This window comes from Alligator sinensis, unplaced genomic scaffold, assembly GCF_000455745.1.
Source record: "Alligator sinensis unplaced genomic scaffold, ASM45574v1 scaffold433_1, whole genome shotgun sequence".
Lineage (NCBI taxonomy): Eukaryota > Metazoa > Chordata > Crocodylia > Alligatoridae > Alligator > Alligator sinensis.
In genome coordinates, this window is record NW_005842502.1 from 645,527 (window position 1) to 672,427 (window position 26,901).

Consider the following 26,901-nt stretch of genomic DNA (forward strand, 5'->3'; position numbering starts at 1 on the left):
CACTGATCAGGACACAGAGGCTTCAGGACAAGGGGATGGGAGTCCAGAACTAGAAGAGAGACATTGCCACAGTCAGAGGTAGAGCAGTACTGGCTGAGCAATTTCCTGGGGCTCAGGAATCACAGAACAAGGAGTGCTGCAGAACAGCACCTACGTGATCTCACAGAACTGCCCAGGCAGAGGGGAGCACAATGACCTACTCTGGATCTTAAACGCTGCTGTTCTCCTGGGCTAGAGACAGACATTCAAGAAGCCTGAGCCTGAATTGATTCAATCTTTGCAGGTTAGTCTAACCTGGCTAGGCTGAATCAGTTTGTAATGGGACAGACATTCTCGCTGGACTGAGGAAATTCAGGAACATGCCTGCAGTGGCTCAGGCTAGAAGCTGGGGGGGCTAGAGCAGCCCTCCCTTCCCTTCCATAAGGCTGAGCTGAGGGGGGCGTGGCCAGGCCCTGGCAGGACCTCTGATTAGGGAGGTCTGCCTGTACCATCCAAGGCTTTTCCTCCCTGGCTGCTCAAGGGGCAGGAGTGTTACCAGCCCCCAGCTAGCACTGAGGCAAGGCAGGAGTCTGCAGTGCATGCACCTGTTGATGATATGGAAGTTTTCAATCTCCCTCTCTGCAGCAAGCTGACAGGCAAGCAAGCCAGCAGAGGCTGATAAGTGTTTATCACCCCATCAGCAAAACAACAGCCTCTCTCCATTAGATCAAACTCTTCTTAAACAGCTTATAGGTTGACCTGTTGATTAGCTCCAAGAAGCCCCAAGCAGTCACTGTTCTGTCTGCTTGTCCCAGTGAAATTGGAGACACTCACACATAGAGACACTTCTCAGCATTAGCTAGCATATCACATGCCTAGGGTCCGTGGGGCTGGGGTCCATGCTGTGGGAGATGGGAGGGAGTGGAGGATCCCTGCTTGAGCAGCAAGGGGGTGGGGGTAGGGCGGGGGAAGCCAGGCAGACCTTGCTGTGCCTGCAGTCTATACCGAGCTCCAGCCAGGGAGCAGAGGGGAGAGGGCTAGTCTTGCTGTGGAGCAGAGAGCCCCACCCAGCCCAGAGAGCATGCCAGGATGGTGGGGGAGTTTGGTACACTTCTCAAACATTATCTGACAGCATTGCTATAAGGAGGTGAGGAATAAATCTGTGATATGTCTTCTCATACAACACAAGGAGGTAAAATCCTGCCTTATGTACAGACTAATTTTTTAAACTTTCCAGTGTCATCTGCAACTATCCCTTCATATAATTAATAAGAAAAAAAACAGCCTTCAGTTCTGTCAAGGAATTTCTTTTAAAACTTCATAAACAAAGTTTTCCAACAGCCAATGGGAATGAGGTGGGAAGACTTCCAGTTGCCTATAGTTTGTTTCTGGTATCATTTCAAGAGCTTCAGGATTGGCTTCAGGATCACTATCCTCTAGCCCAGTGGTTCTCAGGTTTTTTTGTACCCGGACCCATTTGTAAACATTGATGGCCAGTCTCAGCCCAGTGCTTCTCACTCCCAACCCCATTACCCCCTACTCCCAGCCCCCCAGTATATAGGACAGGAGGTAAGTGTGTAGGACATGGGGGGCCCCAAGCAGCCCCTTGCAGGCTGGAACTCTAACAGCCTGCAAAGGAAAAGCCATAGTTTCCATGTTTTTTTCCTTTAAAGGAAAATCCATTTTTAAAGTTTGTTCATGATCCTTTCATATATTCTTGTGACCCACTTGAGTTGTGACCTACGAGTTGAGAAATGCTGCTCTAGGGACGGAGTGCCACCATGCACCATCCCACACAGGCATTGTCCACCAGGCCAGATATGTGGGGTGGGGGCAGGTTGCATGCTGCCCCTTTCCCTCCGGCTCGGCATCCAGCCGTTGGGTGTACACTGACCCCAAAAAAGTTGAAAACCCCTGCTCTAGCCCATCAGATTTTACTAATCAACCCTGATTCATTTCCCACTCTTCTGAATTTTCACTATTGTTTGCAAAGATGTAATTTGCTGCCCATCTTGACAAGATACGATTAGCTCATAAAGCATGCCATTTGCAGCAAGGGTTCTTGCTTGCAACTTGCCTGGAGAGATGAACCATTCCTCAACCAATTGTTTTAATTCTCTGTGTAAATAAAAATCAATCCCATCTGACCCCAGTGACCTATTATTTTGGAAAAATTAGTGACATCTGTCACAGTACATACTGAGAATGACAGCTATAAAGAAAATGCACCATGAAGTCTAATTATAGGTATAATTTCTTATTTCTGCAAGATTTTATTGCATTTAATATTCATAAAATGGACCAGGTTAACCAGTCTTGGACCTGAACTTCTGTCTTAATACACAGATTGTATTGTCTTAATACACAGATGCACACTATTGTGAGGATGGGACAAAATAAGTAGTTAAAGAAATGGATTCAGGGAATACATCTTCTGCTAGGATAAACTGAAGTTAATTCATTTTACATAGGCTACCACAAAGAAAACTGATGGAAAGTACATTTGGTTGCTACTGAACTTTGATGGATTCAGTCTAGAAACCTACAAGCTAGAACTTTCATATTCTATAATCACTTTCTGAGCCAACCTGCCACCCCCATCTCCACAATTTATTTTTCTGATTGAAACAGATTAAATGTTTAACATTTCATTCAAATATGGCAGGCATTTGTAGGAAAGTCTAACACATATGCATAATACATACAATCACTTAGCTGGCTGATATGGAGAGAATGTAATTCAGCAGATATAAGAACCCATGGTAGCCAGCCAGTTAACCAGCTAGTCAGTGGCACATGACCCACAACAAAGCAGGGATGACACACCTGGGCTCTGACTGCTCCCTTTCATGTCTCCTTTCAAAAGCAGAGGATGATAATTCAAAATTAACCTTGGAGCGACTAGATGCCTTGGGGAGAGCGTCCCTGCTGCAGACCCTGCAGGGGCTCCTGGATGCACAGAACAAGGATAGCAAAACAGGTACGACCGACCTGCCCTATTTACATGGACGCACCCCAGGCTCCGGATCCGTGCTCAGGAATGTCCACAGCATGCAGGCTGCAGACAGGGGCCTCTGGGAGAAACCTGTTAGCAGTCATCAGGGATTGGCTGCACTTTGCTGAGCAAAGCTTCAAAGTACTCTGGTATCAAGGTCAGCTGCCAATCCCAGCAAAAGGTTCCCGGCCCCTTTGAATACCCCCCACTCAGAGCAGAGAGAAACAATCTTTCCAGAGCATAGTGCCACCAATGATTACTGTTTGTGGACTACCCAAACCTCCCCAGGCAGGGACATTTCAACTCAGGGAGGACTCACTGACTACCTAGAACAGGGGTAAGCAACGGTTTTTGGCCGGAGTGCTGAAAAAAACCACAATGCCTACCTTGGAAGGTGCTAGAGTGCCAACATGTCAGAAAAACAAAACAAGGGCAGGGGGTACATTGCAAGATGCCCTGCTTGTGCCCGTTCACCCCCACCCAAAGCCCTTGCCCCCAGCCCTGCTTGTGCCACTTGTCCCCACCCAAAGCCCCTGCCCCCCAGCCCAGGCTCTGTGGGTATCAGCAGCTACCCAGAACCTGGGTCAGCCACAGCCAGGAGGTTCAAAACAGCTGCTGCCTCCCCGCCCCGCCCCCACGTGTGCCAAGGAAAACGGCCTCATGTGCCATGCTCGGCCCTCATGCCGGGAGTTGCCGACCCCTGACCTAGAACAAGACAATGGGGGCAAGGGAACCCTCTACTCTCTCAGCGGGCAAGTCTGAGTTGGTGGCCCCTGAAAAAACTTTCTTAAACTGCTGCGGTTTCTGCTGGAAAAGGGGTTTTTCTAGATAAAGTCAGAACTTAGCCTGGGGATGATCACTGCACCTGACAGCTCTCACATGATCTGAAAAAGCAACAGTGTTTTCAGGCATAGAAATTTACAGCTGTGGATATTGCTAAGTACAATGGCTGTGATGAGGGGCCCTTGGAGGTCAGACTCAGTACAAAACTGCTGCTCCAAAATTTGATGCATGCCACAGCACAGACCTGCCTTGTGTCCTTGGGAACAGCTGTTAGCTGCTCCTCAGAGCATTGATATTGGCTGCTCTGCTGAACTATATTGTTGCAGCGAAGAGCAAGCTGCATGAGGGTGGGTAAGGGGGCAGGTACAAACTCCATTTCCAAGCAAAGAAGAAATTCATTGTATTTTGTTTTTCAGGTCTCAGCTTTCACAGCTACAGCCCACAGGAAAGCATGAAAGAGGTAACTGACCAGCTATTGTCAGAGAAAGGTCCCTAGGGTTAGGCTAAAGGGAACTGCATAATGAGAAACCTTTTAAAGATCCACTGACCTTAAGCATGGCTTAGTCCATGTATGACAACTCCAGTTGCCGATGTAGGAAGTATTATATACAAGCAGCAGCAAGAGAGGAATTCAGCAAGCTACTGACAGGAACAATCTTAATTTAAAAATAGCTTTTAAAACAAAGGAACCCAGAATTGGGGAAAATCAAAACCATTTCCTCATTATTTTAGTGTTTCAGCCCTCCACTGGAAAACTGCCTTCTTAAATAACCGGGTCTGACATTAGGAGTCCTGGTCAACTCGTGCCCATGTGGACATGAAGGCCCACTCAGGACCTGGCGTGTGCACATGACACTTCTTTGCCACTGCAGTTCAAGTCACCCAACCCCAAGACAACAGGTAATGCAAAACCATCCCTAACCATTACCACACCTTGCTCCTATATAAAAGAGTGATACAGAAAGAGCTGTTAATTCTCACAGCTGAGCTATGGTTCTCTCCCTCTGAGCTAAGCACAATATAGGGTTACACAACCCAGTAGGAGACAGCAAAAGGGCTGTATCTCACTGCAAGGATTTTTCCTAGGATTTAGGCCAAGTCTTCCCCAGTCACTAAACTTGCCTTGGGCTGTTTGATCTTAGGCCCTCTATGGAAGTCATCCACGACTTGCTCTGCTGAGTCGCCTGCTGGCCAAGGACAGAAAACAGTACAAGAAACGTGGAAACCCCTCTGAGTGCTTCTGGAAATACTGTGTGTAACCTATACCTGCGTGTAACCTCTCTGAGCCCAACTGCTTTATTTATACAGATGTTAACAACTATCCTGGAAATGTGTACATAGATTTACTTGACTTAAAAGGAGAACAATAAAAAAAATATGAAGCTGACTCTTAACTCCACATCCTGTGCTGTTTGGAAATTAATAAATATTCTACATTTTGCAAATATTTTGTGAGCAATGAGTTACTTTCTTGTGGCGATTCCAGCTCCGCCCCCTCACCCTGTACTTGGTAGTGGGGAGAAACAAACATACAGAGGGCTCAGCCTGGGAAATCAGAAGCCCCACAGGATGCCTCCCTTAAACCTTCTCAGCAGCAGGATGAGTGAATCAGCACTATACTGCACAGCCTTGTGCAAGGCATTTCCATGAATGTTCATAGTGACAAACTAATGCCAGCCAAGAGAGAGGGTGATGGTGTAAATTAACCCACAGGAGATTGTTCATTTTGCCAGGGTGCAGGAGGAATCATGAGGGAAGGGGTAGGGGGGCATGTGACCCTGCTGTAATGCACATTACCAAGCACAGCAGTTATATCCAGCAGGTGACAACTTCCCTTCCCACACCCTTCTGCCTTCAATCTCCTAAGCAGATGCCCAGAAGGCCTGGGCTCCCTGGGCCGTTTCTGGCTAAACATAAGTAAGGTGCTGATATCTGCAGAGGAAGGCTGCCAAACATCCATCCCTCAGACCACTACCCTTTCCTGATTATCCATGTAGGCACCAACAATACCGCCAGGAATGTCACCGAGCAGATTAGAGCTGTGGAGCACAAGTTGTGTTCTCATCGATCCTCCCCATGGAAGGCAAGGGCCTAGGCCGGAACCATCGTACGTATGTCTGAGATGGTGGTGTCAGCTTGAAGTCTTTGGATTATTCAACAACAGGTAGATGTTCAAGGGAAGATGATTCACTCCTCCCTTGGCTGCATCCAGATGAGCACAGACGTGCAGTATGTGGCACTGCAGACTCATCTGTGTCACCACATACTGCATATGCAGGTGTTCTCCATGCTGCTACTTTGCAGCACTGGTAGGGAGCGGGGGGTGGGGGGGGGTTAACCCTGGGAGATCCCAGGGTCAAAAAAACCCATGCCAGAAAAAGCGGAGTGGTGCACATGGTGGCAGTGCACACTGCCCAAAACCGGAGTTTGGCTGGCTGGAGTCACAATCCAGCTACCAAGGAAGCCGTGGGTCCGTTATAACAGCTTGGGGGAACACTTTACAGAAGATGCAAAGAAACTGGAACTACTGAACAGCTATTTTGCCTCAGTCTTCACAAAAAAATTTAAGCTGCAGTCAGACACCTAATGAAGGACAGGGACAAGCTGAAGAATGAGATAACAAGAGAGACAAATAGAGAGCTTTTGAAGGGTCTGAATGAATTCAAGTCATCTCAGGGTACTAAAGTAACCGGCAGAAGAGATCTTGGAGCTCTTGGCAATAATAATTGTGAAGTCATGGGAGACAGGTAAGGTACCAGAAGACTGGAAAAGGGCCAATGTAGTGCTTCTCTTTAAAACAGGCAAAAAAGGAGGACCTGGGGAACTATTGACCAATCAGCATCAACCCGATAACCAGGAAGTTACTGGAGCATATCCTAAGGAAGTCCATTTGCAAGCATCTGTAGGAGGAAAGGCTGACCACAAGCACCCAGCACAGATTTACTAAGAACAGATCATGTCAAATAAATCTGATCTCCTTCTTTGACAAAGTTAACAACTTGGTTGGATGAAGGGAATGCTGTGGATATAGTATATCTGGACTTCGGCAAGTCTTGTGAGAAGGTTCCATTGACCTTTTTATAAACAAGCTGGAGAAATGTGGGCTAAACAAAACTATTATTAGGTGGATAAACAACTGGCTCAATAGCTGCAAGCAAAGGGTAATTACTGTCAGAATGGCAGGAAGTCTGGAGTGGAGTCCCACAGGGGGTCTATCCTGGGACTAGTGCCGTTCAACATGTTTTTTAATTATTTGGATGCTGGCACAAAAGCTTATTGAGCAAGGTTGCAGATGGCATGATCATAGAAAGGATTGAAAACACAGATGATGGGACTGAAATTCAGAAGTATCTTGACAGATTGGAAAGGTGGACTGAAACTTAACAGGATGAATTTCAGTTTTGACCAATGCAAGGTGCTCCACCTTGGGAAGAAGAAATCATAAATGCAAATATAGAATGGGTGACACTTAACTAGCTAGCAGCACTATTGAGAAGGATCACAGACTCGATATGAGTCTGCAGTGTGATGCAGCCGCACAAAAGGCAAACAGTTTTGGGATGCATCAATAGAAGCATTAGGTGCAAGACAGGAAAAGCGTTAAGTCTCTCTGCTTGGCGCTGGTTAGGCCTCATCTACAATATTGTGTACAGTTTTGGCCTTCACATTTTAAAGACGACATGGAGAAGTCATAGATGGTCCAAAGGGAGGTAACAAAAATTATAAAGGGCTTGGAAAGTAAATCGTACAAGGAGAGGTTGAAGGAGCCAGGCATGTTCAGCTTGCAGAAAAGGCACTTACGAGGGGACACAGTAGCAGTGTTCTAATACTTGAAGGACTGTCTTAAGGAAGAGAGCAGGACACAGAGAGCATGTTGCTGCAGAAAGCAGGACACAGATCAATGGCTTGAAATTGCAGCAAAGTAGGTTTAGAGCGGATATCAGGAAAAACTTCTTCACCAATAAAATGGTAGGGCAGTGGACTAGAATGCCCTAGGGAAGCTGTGGACTCTCCATCACTGGAGGTTTTCGAGAGGAGGTTGGACAGGCATTGTCCAGGGATGATCTTGTCATAGTATGATGGGACCCCAAGTCAGTCAAAGCAGTGAGGTTGCAAACTCCTCTTGAGATGAGGCACTCAATTCAAAGGACAGCCAAATTTAAGAAAAGAGAAAACAATTTTAATCACTAGGGAAAAATACAACAGAAATTTTATGCATCTGTGGGTGCTTGTCCTGGAGAGATCACACAGCAAATAACAGGGGAACCATCTTTATTATCAGCAGGGATCCAGTTTTCTGTTCACCATGGAAAACAACAGATTTTATCTTTTAAAGAAGAAAAAAGATGAGAAACCACAGGTTTCCCTTTGCAGGCTGGCAGAATTCCAGCCTGCAAGGGGCTGCGGGGGAGTGGGATGCAGGGGGTGCCATGTACCTATGTGTGTGTACATACATTCACCTACCCAGCAATACAGCCAGGCAGGGGTGGAGAGCAGTTCTCCCAGCTGCTTGCAGGTAAGTCTAGGGGGGGGGGGGCATAGGTGACACACAGGGAAAGCAGGGGGATACAGATGGACGCCCCCATGGTGAGGGAGGGAGGGCAGGGTTAGCGGCTGGGGGCACTGCCCAGCCAGGGCAGTGCCTGGGGCCTGGCCAGGGAGTGGGCAGAGTCATTGGCAGCTTGTCTGAGGGATGTCAGGGTGGGGGCTGGCTCCCTGCCACTGCACACACTCCCAGTGGTGGGTCAGGTGCCAGAGACAACATGTAGGAGGGGCATGGGAGCAGCACATGCTTCCCAATTCGTGCATGGGGCAGAGGAGGATGTGGGATGCTTGTTGCAGCGCTCAGGGCTCCCCACCCTGCTGCCCTCCCCCCAGGGGGCCCTATGGGTCAGCAGGTGGGACCTGAGGGGGGGGGGGAAGGGGTGGTGAGTGGTGGGGGGAAGCTCTGTGCTGCTGCCGTGACCCATGGCAAGGTGCCGGCTGCCTGTCCAGCAGCAGCAAGGGCAGCAGCAGCATGGAGTTGTGCCCCTCACTGCTATCACAGAATGATGTGGACCAGAAACTCCCCATGAACAAGGTGAGCTCAAGAGGCCTGCAGAAAGGTATAAGGGAATCCTACTTTCTGCAGCATGCACCTTGTGTAAGAGGCCTGCTAGCAAGGGCTTCTGTACATCTGGGGCTAAAGCTGCAACTACCAGCGAAGTAGGTCACATCAATCTCTCTGGCATACATCATCAATCTGTGACCCAGCTGCTTAAACAAAGCCAACAGCTCTAATAAATCTTGTTCACTTTTCATGAATCTTAAGACAGATGGAACCAGCCATGACACAGAAAAAATGTCCCTGCAAACATGGAGTGGGTTAATGCACACAGTAGCTATCAGAAATCTCTGGGTATCAACAGGCATCTTGCTCTTGCACAGGTCACCAGGTCAGCATTAGCCACAAAGCCTCTCATTTTCTGCTGCTTCAGCAATGAACAAGAACTTCTAGGAAATGACTCAAAAAGCCACATGGAAGAAAGATGGACCTCAAATATTTTAGGAGTCAATAAGGAACTGATAAAGAATGGTAAGAAGGGGCTGATCTGCAAAGAAAGCTTCCATGGGCACCAGAAAGCACAGGAATAGAGTGAAAATTATCTTAAGTCAAAGGAGTTAAACCTTGCCAATGAAATTAAATAATTAAAAGATGCTTTCACTATTTACCAGCCCCTCTGATCCAACAAACTTCATGTCTAAATTCTGAATGCTGAACCCCACAAGTTTCTATTTTCAGTAAATGTCCTTTGCAGTTAGCAAATGTGACTCCACTGTATCAGCATTCAACAACCAACACCATTCCTGGTAGTGAACGAAAAACAAACAGTGAAAGAAGGAAACAAAACAACTGAAATCACACAACCATCTTTATTAAGTAATTCCGTCCAACATCGTATGCAGTAAGAAAGTTTACAAACCACCATCACTATAAGTGCACTCTTCAAGTAATTCCTCACACAATATTATTCAGTTGATTTGTGAAAAAAGACCATTTTTAAAAATTTGTATTTTAAACGTTATGATTTGTTCTAACAACTCTGCAGTTCTGTACATAGTAAAGTTTTATCACCTCCAACTACTGAATGTCTGATTTGCCAACACCTCTGCAGCGGACAGGAAAATCTTCATTACTACTGGCTTTACATTTTAATCTTTAGCCAGTAGCAATATCACTTTTATTTTTTTTATTTTTAAAGCAACTCCTTGGGGGAAAGCTCTAACCCACTGAGTAGTGTTCTAACTACACCAGGCAAAATCAGGCCACATCAATGAACTAAGAGAGCTTGGCTACTGTACATGATCTGCCTGCCTTTCAGATCAAAACTATGTGCACAAGGCCTGAGTGAGACCAACTACAAAGCTAAGATAAACTGACACAAATATGTCCATGCCTGGAAATGATGGAGAGAAAGATCTGATATGTGTTTTCAGCGCAGGTCAATTCTATAGTAAAGCAGTGTGTGGTAGTGGGCTGAGCAGATGCCATGGGAGCCAGGCATATTTTCCTTCTAACTCTGGTTCAGGGAATGCAACGGTCTGTAGCCGAGGGTAAAATTATTTCATTCTCCATCAGTAAGCAAATATCATAATTCCCTACATACCACAATCACATGTCTTCGGGTATTGTTTTTTTAATACCTTATTGCTCACTCCATCTGTCACTTCTTGCTACACAATGGGCATGTCTACACATGCATTTTAATGTGCTTTAGCCTATTTTAATGTGCATTAAAGGGTCACAAAAAAGCCATGCATTTTTGCTAATGTGCATTAAAATAGGCTAATGTACCTTCTTTTAGTACCTCACAATGGAAGTACTAAATTTAATGCACGTTACCAAAAATGCATTAATGAACATGTAGACACACCCAATGACTACCAAGGTGCATGATTACTGATCAGGAGTCTAAGTCTCTGTAGAATTGGGGTCTTTGACTGCAAGCTTCTCAAAATAAGAAACTTTATGGCTATGGCATGCCATGCACTTTTACAGTACTCATGTATGGTTCATTTAAGATTTGACTTGCAAAGGAACCTTGTTGGACAGAGTTTCAGAGAGGCAGACACCATGAGAACAAAAAGTACTAGACTCCCCAAAGCTAAAGAGATGTTTTAATCAATATGAAATTCCAACCCACAATAAATATCTGAGTCCCAATAATTCCAAGCATTTTCTCCTTTATAACAAGCAGGGCACAAGGAATAGCATGCTGCACTGTGACTCCAGACACTGGATCGTTCTTGGCTCTTCCAGGGATGCATCCTTGGCAAATTGCCTCTATGCCTCAGTTCTCTTACCCCACCTGTCATTATCCGGAAGCATCTTGTGACCTGCCATAAGAACTATGGTGAAAAAGCCATGCAAGTATTAAGTGTATATTAACTGCCTCATGTCCAACTAGTGAAGAGGCAAGCCATCATGACTCAGAAGCGTCAAATTATTGTTTTGGCTTTGCTAATTAGCAGCAACTATACAAGCTATTATTTTATGTGCACACTGGTGACTAACGTAACCCAAATAATTTTATCAAAATTGACAGGAAAATTTGCTCAAGAGCCCAGCAAGGAAATGAAATGGGTGACTGCCTGAAGTTCCCTTTGTACAGATGCATTACTTTTTTCACAGCAAGTTATTTATGGAGTACCTCCCATCCCTTTGTAATTGGTACTTTCAGTGACTGGGAACTGCTCTCAAAGAAGTGGAAACAGCTGGAGAAGAGGAGAACACATTAAATACCAATATGAGGAGCAAGAATGAAGAGTAAGAAGCAAGCTGCTGAGCTTAAATTCAGTCAGGCTTAAAGCAGCTTAAGCAGTTCCTTTAATACTAGGATTTGGCAAATGGCTAGTGCAATTTCCACAATTCACATGCCTGCTGTGCAAGCATCTTAAACAGTTTATGCTGCAGCTGAAAATACATATAAAATACGGCCAAAATTTCTGAATTTGGATGCCTAAACTGAAGCATTTAAATCCATAGGTGTTTGAAGTTCAGGTACACCAAGTAGTAAGTGTCTGAGTTCCTCCTGCATCTCATACTTTCAAAGAGAACAAATTCAAAATGAAAGAACTAAAATCCAAATGAAGGTTTTTACTTTTAGTGGGAAAAAGGAAGCCAAGGGGCATCAGCAGAGCAGGTAAAGTCTGCAAAAGGTTAAAGAATACTGTCTGCTCAAGTTGGCCATGGACATGGGCGACTGGTGCTTCCTGAGTCTGGGCAGGGCACCAGATCGCCGATGGGAGAGGAGGGGGTCCCCCACTGGCCAACTGCTGAGCCCAGTACCACCAGCGGTGAAACCGGAAGTGCACTTCCACCGGCACTTCCAGTTCCGTGGCTGGCGCTTTCAGGGGGTGCACAGCCAACCTGAGGGGGTGCACGACCTATGCATCACCAATGGCCACGAAGTTTAATTTCTGTAAAAAATAGATTTTAGAAATCCTTATTTCAGGAGAAGGGCTTAAACACAATTCTTGTGTTTAAAGGGTAACAGAATTTTTTTAAACACACACACACATTTCCTTGAAATGACAGCAAACAAAATGCTATAATAATACCTCCCCGCTTAACAACTTGAACATGACTAGAAAACAACACTGAACTAAGTAGTTTAGTGACAGTTGTAAATGAGAGAACAGCAAAGATAAACAGATTAAAGTCTAAAGTACTTTGGTTTAGGAATTCTGTGTGTTGTTAATAATGTAGGAAAAAATGCTGTAACAAACCTAACAGGGCCCCTTTTAATTCTCACAGAAAGCTAGGTGGAAACATCACAGGAATATGGCAAATCTGGGTGATTAGGATTCATTCTTTACCATAAAGAGGTAAGGACTGCTTTGTTTGGAAAGCAAGGTTGAAATGATAGTTGTTGGGTTTTAGGTGTTAATACATGGACAGAATATTGTAAAATTTAACATGTATAATCTTTCCATATGGATACAAACTGCTAGAAACTCCAAATCAAGGCAGAGGAGATAAGGAAACCTTCTGTGGGCGTGTCCAGACAAGCCTGCATGTGTCTCTTGCAACATCTCAAAGCCATTTGAGATGGCTGCAAGAGGCATGTGCGGGAACAAAAACATGTTCCCCACACTGAGGGGGGGAATGTTCTCCACAGAGATCAGAAATGTTCTCCATAGAGACCTTCTGATAGCCAGCCAGAGCATCTCTGTTTGGCCCTCACCCCAGTGCTGAAGCATGCTGCCTACCTGTGTGGGGCAGGCAGCATGCCAGCAGCAGGGAGCTGGACCCAGGCTCATGCTATTAAGTAAAGGGTTGGGGGACTGGAGAAGTGGGGGAAGGGAACATGTGGGGGGACCCCCCCCCACCAGCCCAGCCCACTCCCCTGAGCCCCCCTGATGGCTGCCCCACCTGGCTCAATCCCCTACCTGCCCCCAAGCCTCCCCAATGGCTGTCCCACCCGACTCCTTCCCCGAGCCCCCGATGGCTGCCCTGCCTGGCCCCATCCCCCGCCTGCCTCCTGAGGCCTCCCCCCGCCAACACTATTGCTGCGCTACCTGGCCCTAGCATTCTGGGAAAAAAAAAACAAAAAACCCATGTACTCACTGGCAGTAGCAGCTGCCATTGGGGGAACCAGAGCCATGTGGCAGAGCGCCCCCCAGCAGCACAGGGCCCAGGTGACAGCCAAAGCAGCCCAATGTCATGACCCAAAGGCATGATTTTGTGTGCGCTTCGGCACCAGAATTATCCCCGCCAAGTTGCAGCTTCATTGCACGGGAGAGTTTCCTGTTACACAGGAAAACCCCGGTGCAGGGACGAGTTTCCCGCCTTTTTGCAGCTTCTTTTGCAGAGTGCATTGCTCGAGTTGCAAGAGGAATGCACGCTGCAAAACAGTTCCCACCACCGGTATGCAAATTCGTTCCCCGCTATTGGCTAGTTTTAAATTATTCCCACGTGGCGGCTAACGATTGGCCTGTTAGCCGTATAAGAGGCTTGAGCATTTTCCGCCCAAGCCGAAGAGGACTCCACATCCATCTCGTGGGGACTCTGGATACACAGCAGGGTAATAGAGACCCTGTGTGAGATTCAGAGGAGCTTGGCGACCTGATCCATCGCACACCTCTTCCCGTCTTCGATCGCAAATTTTATAAGACGTATGTCCGATTTCGATTTTGGTGGCGCGTTCACCCAGAGCATCCGGAGCTCTGTTCCGTGGAGCCTAGCAAACTCCATGTGACCGTCCGTGTTGTCTGTGTCTGTAACTGCAACTCAAGCAAGTTTTCCAGCCTACACCACTGCCATCTCGGTGTAAGTAAACAATCTTTAAACCTCCCGCTAAGCGTTTGTGCCTAATTCCAGCTCGTCGCCCTCCCTCCCCGATCCAGCATGCCCGGGCTGCTGGCCACAGCCTGCGTGCAGCACGGAAAAGGGCTCGGGTCACTCCCGGCCCGCACACCCAACAGTGTGCAGAACTGCACAATGCCCTACCAACCCAGCTCTCTGTTCATTCCCCTAGCTCTTCCCGGGGAGCACAGGCCCCCAGATCTGCATGCCAGGTTTCAGCAGCCTGCAGTGGCAGTCTGCTGGAACCCGGCGCACAGATGCAGGGGCAAGTTCTCCCCGGGAAGAGCTGGGGGAATGATCAGAGAGCTGGGGAATTGAGCCAGGAGCTAGCTATCAATATCAGAGCAGTCCTTCCTCCTTCTTCCCCCTCCCTCTACTTAGTTTCTGTTTAGATGCAAGCAAGCCGGCTTCGAAACTCTGAAAGTTTCGAGTGCCCTTGTTTCATTTTAAAGCTGTTTCGAAGCCTTTCATTTCCTTTCAATTTCGCTGTTTCAAGCTGTGACGTCTCTGCAACGTCAGACGTGACGTCTCTGTGACGTCTCTGTTTCAAGCTCTGCAACTGTGCCTCACTCTGCCTCTAGGGCACCTTCCTGTTTCGCATGTCACACCTTGATGGTAATGTAAATAAATGGGGAGGCTGCCCACGGACCTTTGCTAAGCCTCATTCACACTGGTCCCAGGCCCCTGGTTGGGCCTCTGTAGTCGGCTGTGCCCGGCAGGGCACCCGCAGCCTTAAGGGCTAATTGCATGGCTCTAAATTCCCCCCTTTACCACGCTCCATGCCTTGTGGATGTTACAGGTATGGTGACCCTCTGTTGGGGCTTCAGCCTCCTCTGCCCCTTTAATCTAGATAGGCCTTCTAGCCTAGGCCCACTGAAACTGGACCTGGTTTTGAGGCATTAACTTCATTTTTCCCTTCCAGTCACTGCGTCCCTGGCCCCTGTATGCTGGGCCCCATCCCGATTCAGGATGTGGCACATGCACAATGGTGCTGTTGTAACTGCACTGGCTGGTAACAGACACCACACTCAGAGCCTTGGTGGTCAAAGTCAGGTCTGTCAGTGGAGCTCTGACCACAACTGCTGTTGCCTGCTCTTTTAGTCTCCCCTGGTTCAGCTGACAATGCAGCCTTGGAAATTACTGGTGGCAAGATACATGCATCTAATGGTTAAAGAAAAAAATCTCAAGTCCCAAAATTAGTTCCCATGTCTCTTAATTCATCTAGTTGTCTTTGTTCACAAAAATGACATTTTCCCCTTACACTCATTACGCAAACTCTTTAAATAAACAAATTATATTTTCAAAATAAATGAAAAAGTATAGGATCAAACCACCGCTTATTAAATGGCAGCATAATCAAGATGAACAGCTTAAGTTTTTCAAGTTTCATTTTTCAGCAAAAAAACCCCCAAAACAGCACAAAGCCAGCTGTTTACATCAGCTCTAAGTAAGGTCTCTAAACACAGCCGAAAAAGGGAAGCTGTGTGTTGTCAGTGTAAATCAGCAGGTTTCAAAGGACAGAAATAATGGAAACTATGGCAGTAACATAACAAGCAGATATGCTATTCTGTTTCCATTATGAATGCCTGTTGACTTCCTACTACCTTCCAATGCCTGGACTTCACTCTGGCTTTGCTGGGCTTGCTTGAAGAGGAAGAGGATATGTTTGCACAGGATGTACACTTCCTTTTTAATGCTGGAATACTTCAGCTCTCTAGATATCTGTAATATAAGCATATCACAATTACATGACCAGCTCTTGATGAGCTCTCACAAATTAACATCTTTAATTTGTACAGTTACAGTTGTTTTCTTTTGAAGGAGAATGTGTAACACTATCTGTGGGATAGAAATAGTTCTGTTTTCAATTTTAAAAGTAAGAAAAGTCTTGAGTTTTTGCAAAATTCTCAGACTACAGAAGAGAAGTGTAAGAAGCTGTGCTTGCTCAAAGGTAAATTGGCAGCTTAGATTTCTTAGCTTCAGTCCCGCCAAGCCAAAACAACCTGAAGATCAGGAAAGATATAGTTCAGTATCATTTTTTATTTCATTTTTGGAACGATATTGCATATTCAATAAGAGAAAAATCTGAATTTGCATGGAGACCCTTTGCATTTTTGATGGGTATTTCCTGTGTATTCATAATATCATTAATAAGATGGAATATCTTAAGATGGGAAAACAATGTTACATATGCATTATTACACCAGTCCCTTGGTCCTATTTACGTAAGTTAATTTATAGACACACTTCAAATGCAAACTCACTGTTCTTGGCACAATTAAATTAACAGAAGCCACACTTCATGTCTCAAAACAGGGCTCATTTCCAACCACCTTCCTGCAATTCAACATCTAGGCACGTGATTCAGATACAAACTGTACTTTTCCTTAGTTACAGTTACCCTCCCCTACTTAACAGTAAGCAAACCAAACTAAAAAACAAAAAAAAATCTGTCAGTTTACTACCTGATGATACTGTCCACACACAATTAATCTGCTGATAGGATGGAACTGGCTTGGTGTTGACTGATGTTATTTCTTAGTGCCTGAAGAATATAGAAAGTGGTGTGCTGCTTGCCTAGAAAAGAAGAAATTTTCAAAAACATCTTTCAAAGCTGTCCCTGCATAAGCTTTTATGGGGTGTGTGGCCTGCAATACTATAACCTTCAGTGCTGCAATACTACATCACTACTTCTACGTTCACATTCCAATGCAACATTTTTCAGAAACAGACATATTGTTCAAAAGCAAAAAAGACTAAAACTTAAGATGCAACCTCCACCTCACTCATTGTGTCCTCTCTCTCTTGCATTTACTAACAGCCACTTCCATTTTTAGGTTTAAGGGGGTGGGAAGTAAGTAAAACTAACAGACAGGCAAATAGAAATACCCTTCACATCCTGAATCAAACTCCAATACCAAATTTCTCTGCATAAATTAGGTTTATAAACTGGCATTTCAGATGCTGCCAACTGCAAAGTAGCTTTTACCTACTTTCTTCTGCTTTCACCTCAACTTACAAATCAAAACATCCCACCTCTAAGCCACAAGAGGCTATGGCTCCTCACAACACTAAAGCTAAGAGTATTCTACTAGCTTATAAGGTGGCACACTGAGCCAAGAATCTAAGTGTGCCAACATTCCCTATGCAATCTGCTCTGGCCAATGCTATCTCATCTGTACACTGTGCGATAACACATTCTACTGCGCTATTAAAAGAGATCTGAAGAGTGAAACCGTCAGACTCAGCAAAGAACATGTGTCACATCGTGACTGTAAGCTCTTGGGAAGTTCCCACTTAAATATGGGAATCAGCCTTCTATAAACTCACCTTCCAGCAGTTCAGCACCTGGGACCTGGTCTTTTCTATTTTGCCATTTGCTCTGGGACTCAATATACAACTGCTGCCCCAAATTCTTTATTTGATTGATGTTGGCACAGACATGCTACAGAGTCATCCTGGGATATGGTAAAATGCAAACAGTCAGATGGAGGAAACACGAGTAAATGCAAGCAACCAACACAAGAACATACTCGGGAAGCTCTATCCGATTTACTCCAAGGTATGTCAGGAGAAGGTTTGTCATCCTAAATTTGGTACTTCCTAACTTTTACCAATCTGATTCCCTATGATGAATTTAAATAATTTTCTTGCAAAGGTGCAAGTCTTCAGAGATGGAAGGTAAAACCAAGCTAAGGATTTTCTGAGGAAAGTATTCTATCCCCCCACACTACAGAGGATGTTTATTTGCAACCAGATATTGATAGGGATAGCAGGTGCATAATTTGTGCACAATTATCTTGTGCTATTTTTCCCTCCTAAGTGTCATTCTGTTCAGAGGCTTCCCTCCTCCCCCACCCCATCCTGTCAAACACAATAGTTCTGAGAGAAGTCACATCACTGCAGAGGTTTTCAACTTGCTGTGAAGTACCTTTATATTAACTATCTACTTACTTCAGTCAGGTAAATAGTTACTACTGCAATTTTAAGATTCTTGTATGTTGGCTGAATCCCAAGTATATTTAATTCAAACACTTGAGACCTACATGGCTGTACTTTCTCACTTCAGTATAATTCACTATGTGTAGTGTTTGTATGCCATGAAACATTCCAGTGTAATTATTGCACTTCCACTTGTATCTGGGTAATATCAGTTACATACTTACTGGTTCTCATATTTCTTCTATACAATTTCCATTGGAGTCACTGGAAGATGCTATGCTGATATAGTGTTCGTAAGATCCACTGCTACCAAGGCTTCCATAACCACTAGAGCCATTGCTGTGGACTGGCTGTAAGAGAGGCAGAACTGATTCTTTCTACAACCATGGCAAAAAAGAAGGAATGAACAAGACAGTTGGTAACACAACAGTTCAAAAGAATCAGCAGAGATTAGAGAAATTGGATTATTCCCTAAAGCTGCAAGCTGGGGAACCTTTACCCACATAGGAAGCATTCCATGCCAAACCCAAGTCTCATTAAGGACAGTTTTAGTCTCCAACATACAACTTAACCAAAGTATCAAGTATAGACTGCTCCTCCCTGAGGTTCTTTCCCATCTCTGTGTGGCCTCAGGAGCCCATCTCTGACCCAACACCTCTTGCAGTCCTTTTGTATAGAATACCTGACACCTCCTAGCAGGGCCACACAGCAAGACTCGTGCTAGTGCTGCAATATTTCTTCACCCCCGTACCTGCAGAAGCAGTTTGTATATTTGTCCTTGTAGTTCTCTGATCTCTTTCTTGACACTGCTCAGCTCTTTACTTTTTACTGCACATACATCTTCATTCAGAGGGCTCCTGTGCTACATCAGCAGAAGCATCACTTCAGGTCCTACCGGGGGTTTTAAAAAAGAAACTGACGAGGGGGATTAATCTGCCCAGAGATGACATGCTATGTCTCCATAAAGAAACAGTCGATTTGGCATCATTGAACCTTCACCCACCCAAATGAGGATCCAAAGACAAAGAATAACCCCTTACTATGATCTCCCCCGCCCCTGACTTCTTTAGTTTTTCTTAGAGAACCTGACATGATACTCTGCCTAGGTATTTATAAGTATCCCTTAATATGGTATAATGGACTTCATGTTATATACATGGAATGCACTTTGGTGAAATGAAAGCCAAAATGTCATCATCCACAGTCCTTCCCTTGCGAAGCCTGAATTACTTTTAAGAACTGGGCTGAGCACACTGCCAGACAGCTCTGCTCCAGGTACCCTTGTTGCCTGCAGTCCACTCCCAGAAGGAAGAGAAGGATTTTGCCCTTCTGAATGTACAGCATGGAAGGGTTCCATAGCAGACTTGTTTGGACTTTGTGCCAGCCAACAGTAATATGACCTTCCTATTCCAGGGTTTCACAAAGCTGGAACAGCTGGTGTCTAGGATGACAATCTCCATTCTAAGTACAGAGTCTAACAGGTAACTGTTCAAAAGGCAGCTGGACTGCAAACTTCAGGACTGTACAGAAATCAGGACACAGTTGATTTTGCATGTCTGCTGAGAAGTACAAATACTCAGGATTTTTCAGTGCAGTGTTAGTAATTTAGTAAGTATTTTAATCTTAAATCAGATGCTTGAATACACCTGACTCATGACTGTGTTGAAGATCAGCAACATGAAAAACAGCATGACGCTGGATAACATTTTATAATGTCCTTCAAGTCCTTTCAAGCAAATTGGACTTACTCTTCCAATAAATGGCAACTATAAGTGGGTGGTGTTCTGGATGCAAATACATCAAGATGGATGTTCCAATCAAATCTTGAAGTAAGTAACCCAACAAAGGCACACTGCTCTGAAACCCATGGATAAATGACACCGATGACTAAGGGGAGAGGCTGCCTATACATAGCCACTAGCCCTTTTCATTAATGAACATCAAATATATCATCTAGCACTGAATAGGGCAGATGTACAGGACATTTTCTGACCTGTTTAGCTCTTTATCCCTATTGCAATGAAAGACATAGGTGGATCTGGGATTTTGAAAAAGGGGGTGCGCATAAGGTGTGATGGATCTTCACAACACAACATATATTTTTTCCACCTAAAGAGAAACTAGAAGCTTTACTAATATGCTAGGAGCCTGGCACTATATTAATCAATTTAAGATCAAAGCAAAAACAAATATAATTTTATAGGAATGCATACTAATTTGCTAGATTACAAGTAAAGTTTAAAAAATACAACAAACTAGGCAAAATAGTTAGAAGAAGATTAGTCCTGTAGCTGTCATAATGAAATGCACATCTCTTATTCAGATTTGAAGAGCATTCTGAGCAGCTCTGCTTGCTGCTTTTCCTGTTTACTCTCCTGACTCCTTGGAAAGCAAATTACACAGTCAATCTAAGACTAATTTTAGGCTTGTACATTTTTTTTTTTTTTAGAACCAGTGAGGCTACACCGGCTAACATGTAGGTGGGCAATAAGTTAAATATGTGGTCTTATAGCTGTAACACAAAGTTACACCAATTTAGATTTACACAGTCATTTCTGAATTTGGTTGTCTGTTTTTATTCAGTTCCCTCTTGCTCCAAGAATAATAGCACTTTGAATGAAGAGACAGCACTTGGAGAACTTAAATATCTCCAAGCGACTTTTTCCAAATAAGAATTCAAGTACCAGGAATCTCTGTGTACAAGAATCCAAGCCTGCAGAAAGGGTCAGAGATGAACCAGCATTGATATCAAATGAAGTGCTTATGTCTAAGTGCAAGTGGTAACAATGTGGAGGAGACACTGTATTCTTCTGCACAAGCACCTTAAACCATATATATCGCCTCCCATTCTCAATGGGACATATAAGCCAGGCCCTTCATTAGTTTTTAAAGGCAATCACTGTTCTATATAAAGCAGTGAAGAATACTGCCTAGTCACCTGCTTGGGTTTCCATGGTCCAAAGTGGGAGACAGGACTGGTCAGTGTGCATATAGAACACGCTGATGTCCTGAGGGGCAAGTAGCTCCACAAACTGGGAGGAGTCCAAGTGTTTCTTCTTTCAATTCAAAACGGAAGCAGCTTCCTCAGAGAGATGCACCATCCACTCAGAAAACAAGGAAAACACCACCACAAATGCATCCAGCAAAAAAGAGACATGACCTCAAGGGAAGACTTCTCCAAAGCACAGTAATGGAGCCACAAAGATAAAAAAAAGTTACTGGCCAGGACAAAACTTCTGAAATCTGCTCTCAAATTACAGAGCTGTGTTTAAATCTTCATTCATGAGGCAGTCTCTCACTGTGTACATGCTTATTCAAGGCTTATTATGGCTAATGCATCCCAAATATTCATCATTCCTCAATTATTTCAAACCTTACTTCCATAGTGGGGCTGAGAGGACCATACAGAGAAAGGAACTGGGAGGCAATTCCCTGATTGTGCCCAGAATTCCTTACTGTGTTCTTTGGGGTGTGTTCAGATGCGACTGCTGCCAGCTCCTCAATGCTTTACATGGTCACATCTATCTGGAATAGTCCACAGTCACACAGGGCCTGGAAAAACTTGCTGTTTGCTAATTGATAAACCAGGGAAAACAAATACACAAGCATGTCAGTGAAAAACACGTTTTGGAAACCAGTCTTACAACCTGACCATTTACATCAGTATCTCTTGGAAAAGCAGTATGGAAAGACACAGATTGCCTAAGCTCCAGGTGTGGGTTAAGGACAGCTCTTTATTTTAGAAGATGGAGGAAGCTACTAGGAAACAATGTCAGATTGTATCTTGATTAAAAGGAAGATATTGGTTGAAAAGCTGGAGGTGGAAGATAGTCTAGGTAAAAGCTAGAGGTGCACCGATACATCAGTTTAGTATTGGATCGGCACCTATATAAAGAGAATTGACTATGTCAAAAATTGGCCTGGTGTGGCCAATAAATACCTATATGTGCGTGCAGCCACAGTGCAGCATGCGGGCAGTGAGGAACACAGACCGGCAGCGTGGAAAGTTGGGTGCGGCTGGTAAGGCTGTTGTGGTGGAAGACAAGGGGGGAGGGGGAAGATCAACGCCCCTCACAGTAGTGAGGGAGGGAGTGGGGCTGGGGCTGGGGCAGGCACTGCCCAGCATGGGTGGGACAGGTGCAGAACAGAGCTGCGGCTCATCTGGGGGGTGCGACTCCTGCCGTTGCATGCAGCTCATCTGGGAGCTGCTCATCCAGCACTCGCCCATTTGTCTGGCGGGTCCCACCACTGCTCCTGCTGCTCATCCAGGAGGGCATGGGGAGGGATGTGTGCCCCCAGATCTGCGCAGGGTGGGGTGGGCTGGGTGGGCAGCAGCTGCAGGCTGGGGCAGCGCTGGGAGGGGGCTATGGCAAATTTTGGGGTGGCTGCAGCCCCCTCCATAGCCCCCCTCCCAGCACTGCCGCCACCGACCCCGAGTACAGCTGCAGCCCACCCAGCCTGCCCCACACAGATCCAGGGGCACACGCCCCCCCCACGCCCTCCTGGACAAGTGACAGGAGTCACTGGATGAGTGAGCGAGGGTCGGACAAGCAGCTTCTGGACAAGTGGTGCGTAGCAGCGGGAACCGCCCCCCATCCTGGACGAGCCACAGCTCCATCCCGCGCCTGCCTGCTCCAGCTGGACAGTGCTTGCAGACTGGTCCCAGCCCCACTCCTCCCTCACCATGGGGGCCTTGATATGCCCCGCCATGCCCCTTCCCTCCCCACCCCACTCCCTTTTACCACAACAGACTTACCAGCTGCACACAGCTGTATCGGAAATCGAATGGGCATCAGCCAACATGCCTCCTTAAAAATCAGCTATTAATATTGGACCCCCAAAATCTCTATCAGTGCACTTCTAGTAAAAGCAATTATTTAATTAGAGTTCAAAAGAAGTCACTTACTGCAAGTTACAAGGCAGGGCAAGGTAGCAGCTAAGAGACTAACTAGTTAGGCCTTGTACAGACCTTCAGTTTCTCCTGGGAGAGTCACTGCTCTCCCAGAAGAAACAAGTATACAGACATTCAGGCTTTTTCTACCACAGCAAAAATGGCCATTTCAGAAGAAAAATAACCTGGGAACAACCAGGGTTAAATCAGTCTTAGGAAAGTTTCTCCTGGGAGAGTAAATGTCTATACATGCTGTGGCTTCTCTCAGAAGAGAACACAGTCCTCCATCATTCCCTCTGCCCCACCCCCACACCCTCCCCCTCAGTGACTCTCACTGGACTCTGCTGCTCCAGCACAGAGCAGACCATGCCTCCTTCACAATCCTGACAGTGCGGCAGGGAAACACAGGCTGTTGATGGGCAGCCTGGATTAGCCAATCAGTGCTGCCCTATGCACTTCTGCCATGTGTCAGAACCCATTGTTCATATGCCTATAGTACAGTGGAGGATTACAGAAGGCAGTCTGTCAATCATTCTGTAAGTAGGTCATGTAATTAGGTCACGAGGGGAAAACTCCAGAGCCCAGTGACTATATATTAATGACCTAGAAAAAGTTCCCGCCAATTTGCAGCTTCTTTGCACGGTGCATTTCTTTTGCATCTAAGAAATGCTCGGTGCAATGAGTTCCCGCCATTTGTATTCTAATTCGAGCCCCATTATTGGCTTGCACCTTGTGGAGAACTCTGAGTACACTGTGGAGCCTAGCAAACTCCACGCGTGTTTCAGAGCAAACTTAGCGGCCTGATCAACCACTAAGGACTCCCCGTCACCGACCCAAGGGGGCCTAGCACACCCCCACCCGAGACGTAAGACGACTGCCGGCCCGAATAACCCGAACACCCCGACACATTTGCAGACCGACCAAACCAACTTTGTAATTTCTGCCCGACCCAAGTTTTACAACTGTAATCGAAGCAAGTTTCTGACCTGCACTGTACGAGCAGTGTAAGTAAACAATCTGTTGTTCAATCCAAACGCTTGAGTACCTGATTCCACTCCAAGCGTCACAAGTACCCGCCCACCGATTAGGGCTCCTAAAGCCCCGAACCCCGCGCCGCGGCTCTCGGCGGCGACACCATGTATCAAAAGGCAAACTACAGGAGTCTATCAAGATCCCTGGGATGTGGACATAGCCCTTGCTATACAATGTCAGCACTGCACACTCTCCACAGTTCAGGGCTTCAGAATGTGAACATCTGTATGCATGGTTTGGGTAAGTTTTTCTACCAGGAGAACAAACCTGGGAGAATTTTTCCAGATTATTTGAATATGTGTAAGCAGCCTTAGTCTCTAAGACACCACGTTGCCCTGCCTTCTACCTGACTTTAGACTAACACAGCTAATGATTCCTCTTTGCAAGTGCCAAGATTACTGTGTCTAGCATACGTTGATATTTCTGGTTACCAAGAATGTTCAGTCAAACAGGCAGCTCCCTAACTTCTGCACCTTTCCCTCCAATACCCCCACATACCTTGGACTTGCTGGACACACTGCAAGGCATAGTTGAAAGCAGACAGTACTAGGCTTTCCGCCACTCCGTTTCTCTTCTCAGAGGTACTTTTTTTATTTTCCATATTGTTGTCATCATCAGCGTTTTATGAGAATGGCTCCAATCCAGTTGTTCACTATAAGGTAAGAGATACTGATTAGTGGAAACCCCTGCCACAGAGGTATTTCTCTTGATTCAAATGTATTAACTGAACCTTCCAGTTTGTGGGCTGGTCCTCCAGCTTCTCTCCCTCAAACATGCCGTATCAGCCACCGAAAGCCTCCTTTACTTTATGCTTAAGCTACTGACTTCCTTGTTCAAAACTGATCCCTTTGCCTTTATTCTCCTCACCTCTTCTGCCCTCCCACTAGGATCAGGGCAGTCACCACAACAGCCAGCTTTAATTATGGGTAGCTTTCAAAGCTTGACAGTTATACATCAAATTGAGAGCTCTACTCCCCAGGCCAAGGAGTGACTGTTGACTCAAGCTGCCAAGAAAATAAAAGCAGCTGACAGTAAGCAGAAATGTCGGTTTCTTATTCTTGTTCTCTACAACTCCTGAATGTGAACTGGTACTCAATACCCACCATCAAGGATCAGAATCCAGGACCCTCTATTTTTGCAGTATGGGGTAGCCAGGAAGTACTTCACAGAGAGATTAAACCCTCAGAGTACGCTTAGTTTGCCTGTACACGAGTGCGGAGACTGCTCTGATACAAAGTAATTACTGTGTGCTGAAGCAGACTTGATTAACAGTCCGCTGAAGTGTAGTAATTACCACACTCCAGCGGCCTCCCATGTCTCGTGTATCACCATCCCTGGGCTTCAAAATGACCATGGGGCACTTGAACTAAAGCTCCAACAAGTGCCCAACTGCTATTTTGAAGCACGGGGACACTAATACATGAGACGCTGCAGCGCTTTAATTAGAGTAGGTCTAAAAGCCACTTTAATTAAAGTGCAGCCCTCCACCACCTCTGCAAGCACATGTAAAAGTGCCCCTAATGTCTAGATTTGTTCCCGAGCTTGAGCCACACAACTTGTTCATAATACGGACTTTAACTTACACAGCTGCAAGCTGTACTGACAAAGTTACCCAAACCTCTTTGTTTTTGCTCTTTTGCTTTATTCTTATTTCAGTTATTAAACATGCACAACAAAACTCCAAACAGATAAATTTTATTTTTCCAAGTATTACATGAATAGTTATTGTAGTTAACTTTTCCCTGTTCCCAGGACTTTACTAGCAATGCTCTACTGTTGTATAAATTACTGGGTAAATTAATTTAAAATGAATACAATTATACATGTCAATTTAACTTTTAGTAAATTATAGTTTTTAAAGAAGTACATTTAAAAAAAAAGAAAAAACTCCTACACTTCTAAATATTCTGAGAAACGGTTTTTAAAGTGCCTTATTTTACAAAGAGTAAATGATGGCATCAGGCAAACAAAGTGAATTCAAATTCAAAGGAAAAAAATCATTGAGCCCTCTAGCCCCAAGGACTATCCTGTAACAGTTGTTTTCAACCTTTTTTCATTTGCAGACCCTTAAAAAGTTTCAAATAGAGGTATGAACCCCTTTGGAAATTTCAAATGGTGGTGTGGACCCCTATGAATTGCAAGTGTGGATGTTCACATACTTTTGTTGATCAGTCATCTTTCACGGACCCCTTAAACATAGTCTGCAGACCCCCAAGTGTCCATGGATTACAGATTGAAAACTACTGCTCTATAACAATTATCCAAATCAGACCGTGTATGAAGTGTCACACAAGAGTATTCCTGGTGACATACATGACAGCTACAAGCTCCAGACCTTGCCATTCAGGCAACCTGGGAACAAACAAACAAATCTCAGGTACTCCAGCTGCAGCAGGTTTCTGCTTTTGTGTGTTGGCCCTCTGCTCCAAACTTAAGTGCCCTCCCCCACCCCTGAAATCTAAAATAGAGTTTGTTGTGCTGGCAAGAAGTGCTTGGTCTCCAAAGTCTTCCACTTGAGCTGCTTTCAGATCCATGGTTGTGGAAATTGCTCTTGTTGGAATTTGGTCCATTGAGTGCATTCCCCCTGGGGCTGGGTCCTGTACACATGTTGCAGTGCATCTGTGTACCTCCGTAGTCTTTGCCACCCTACTTCCTGCAACCAGGACTGATAACCATACCATCTTGCTGAGTTCTCATCTCAGAACTGACAGCTGGCAACTGATTCTTGTTTAGATCCAAGCCAGCACCTTGGAGTGGATTTCTGCTCATAACGGGCTGGTGAAGTGCTGCAGCAGGGGGGCTCTGCATGTCATAACCTGGCTTGCTGACAAGCCCAGAGACTTTCACTTCAGAAAGATGATTCTTTAACTCAGACATTAGAAATCAAACTTCCTTGTTTCACCATAGAAAGACACAAGCAAACACCACAAC

At 45.3% G+C, this 26,901-nt stretch overlaps 2 protein-coding genes and 1 long non-coding RNA gene across 4 annotated transcripts in view; 1 reads left to right on the forward strand and 2 right to left on the reverse strand.

Moving 5' to 3' along the window:
- The window catches only part of UTS2 (urotensin 2), an 11,837-nt gene extending 6,651 nt beyond the window's left edge, over positions 1–5,186 (forward strand). The window contains exons 3-5 of one of the 2 annotated variants that reach the window (XM_006031371.2): positions 2,846–2,959; positions 4,174–4,217; positions 4,900–5,186. In XM_006031371.2, coding sequence (XP_006031433.1) covers positions 2,846–2,959; positions 4,174–4,217; positions 4,900–5,016 — 275 coding nt within the window. In that variant the 3' untranslated portion in view covers positions 5,017–5,186. The remainder of the gene's footprint in view (positions 1–2,845; positions 2,960–4,173; positions 4,218–4,899) is intronic. The other variant, XM_006031372.2, reaches the window with a different exon arrangement.
- A 9,842-nt stretch (positions 5,187–15,028) lies between these two features.
- Positions 15,029–19,425, reverse strand: LOC102384057. The gene is made up of 5 exons (XR_003095845.1): positions 18,799–19,425; positions 18,272–18,424; positions 17,436–17,563; positions 16,571–16,682; positions 15,029–15,827 (listed from the first exon to the last, which is right to left on the reverse strand). It is a non-coding gene; the product is annotated as an uncharacterized LOC102384057 (long non-coding RNA).
- A 1-nt stretch (position 19,426) lies between these two features.
- Positions 19,427–26,901, reverse strand: part of PER3 (period circadian regulator 3) — a gene marked incomplete at its 3' end in the record, with an annotated part of 8,532 nt that continues 1,057 nt past the window's right edge. Inside the window, 5 exon segments of the mRNA XM_025213018.1 lie at positions 19,427–19,499; positions 19,501–19,567; positions 19,796–19,934; positions 20,990–21,188; positions 21,505–21,552. Coding sequence (XP_025068803.1) covers positions 19,427–19,499; positions 19,501–19,567; positions 19,796–19,934; positions 20,990–21,188; positions 21,505–21,552 — 526 coding nt within the window.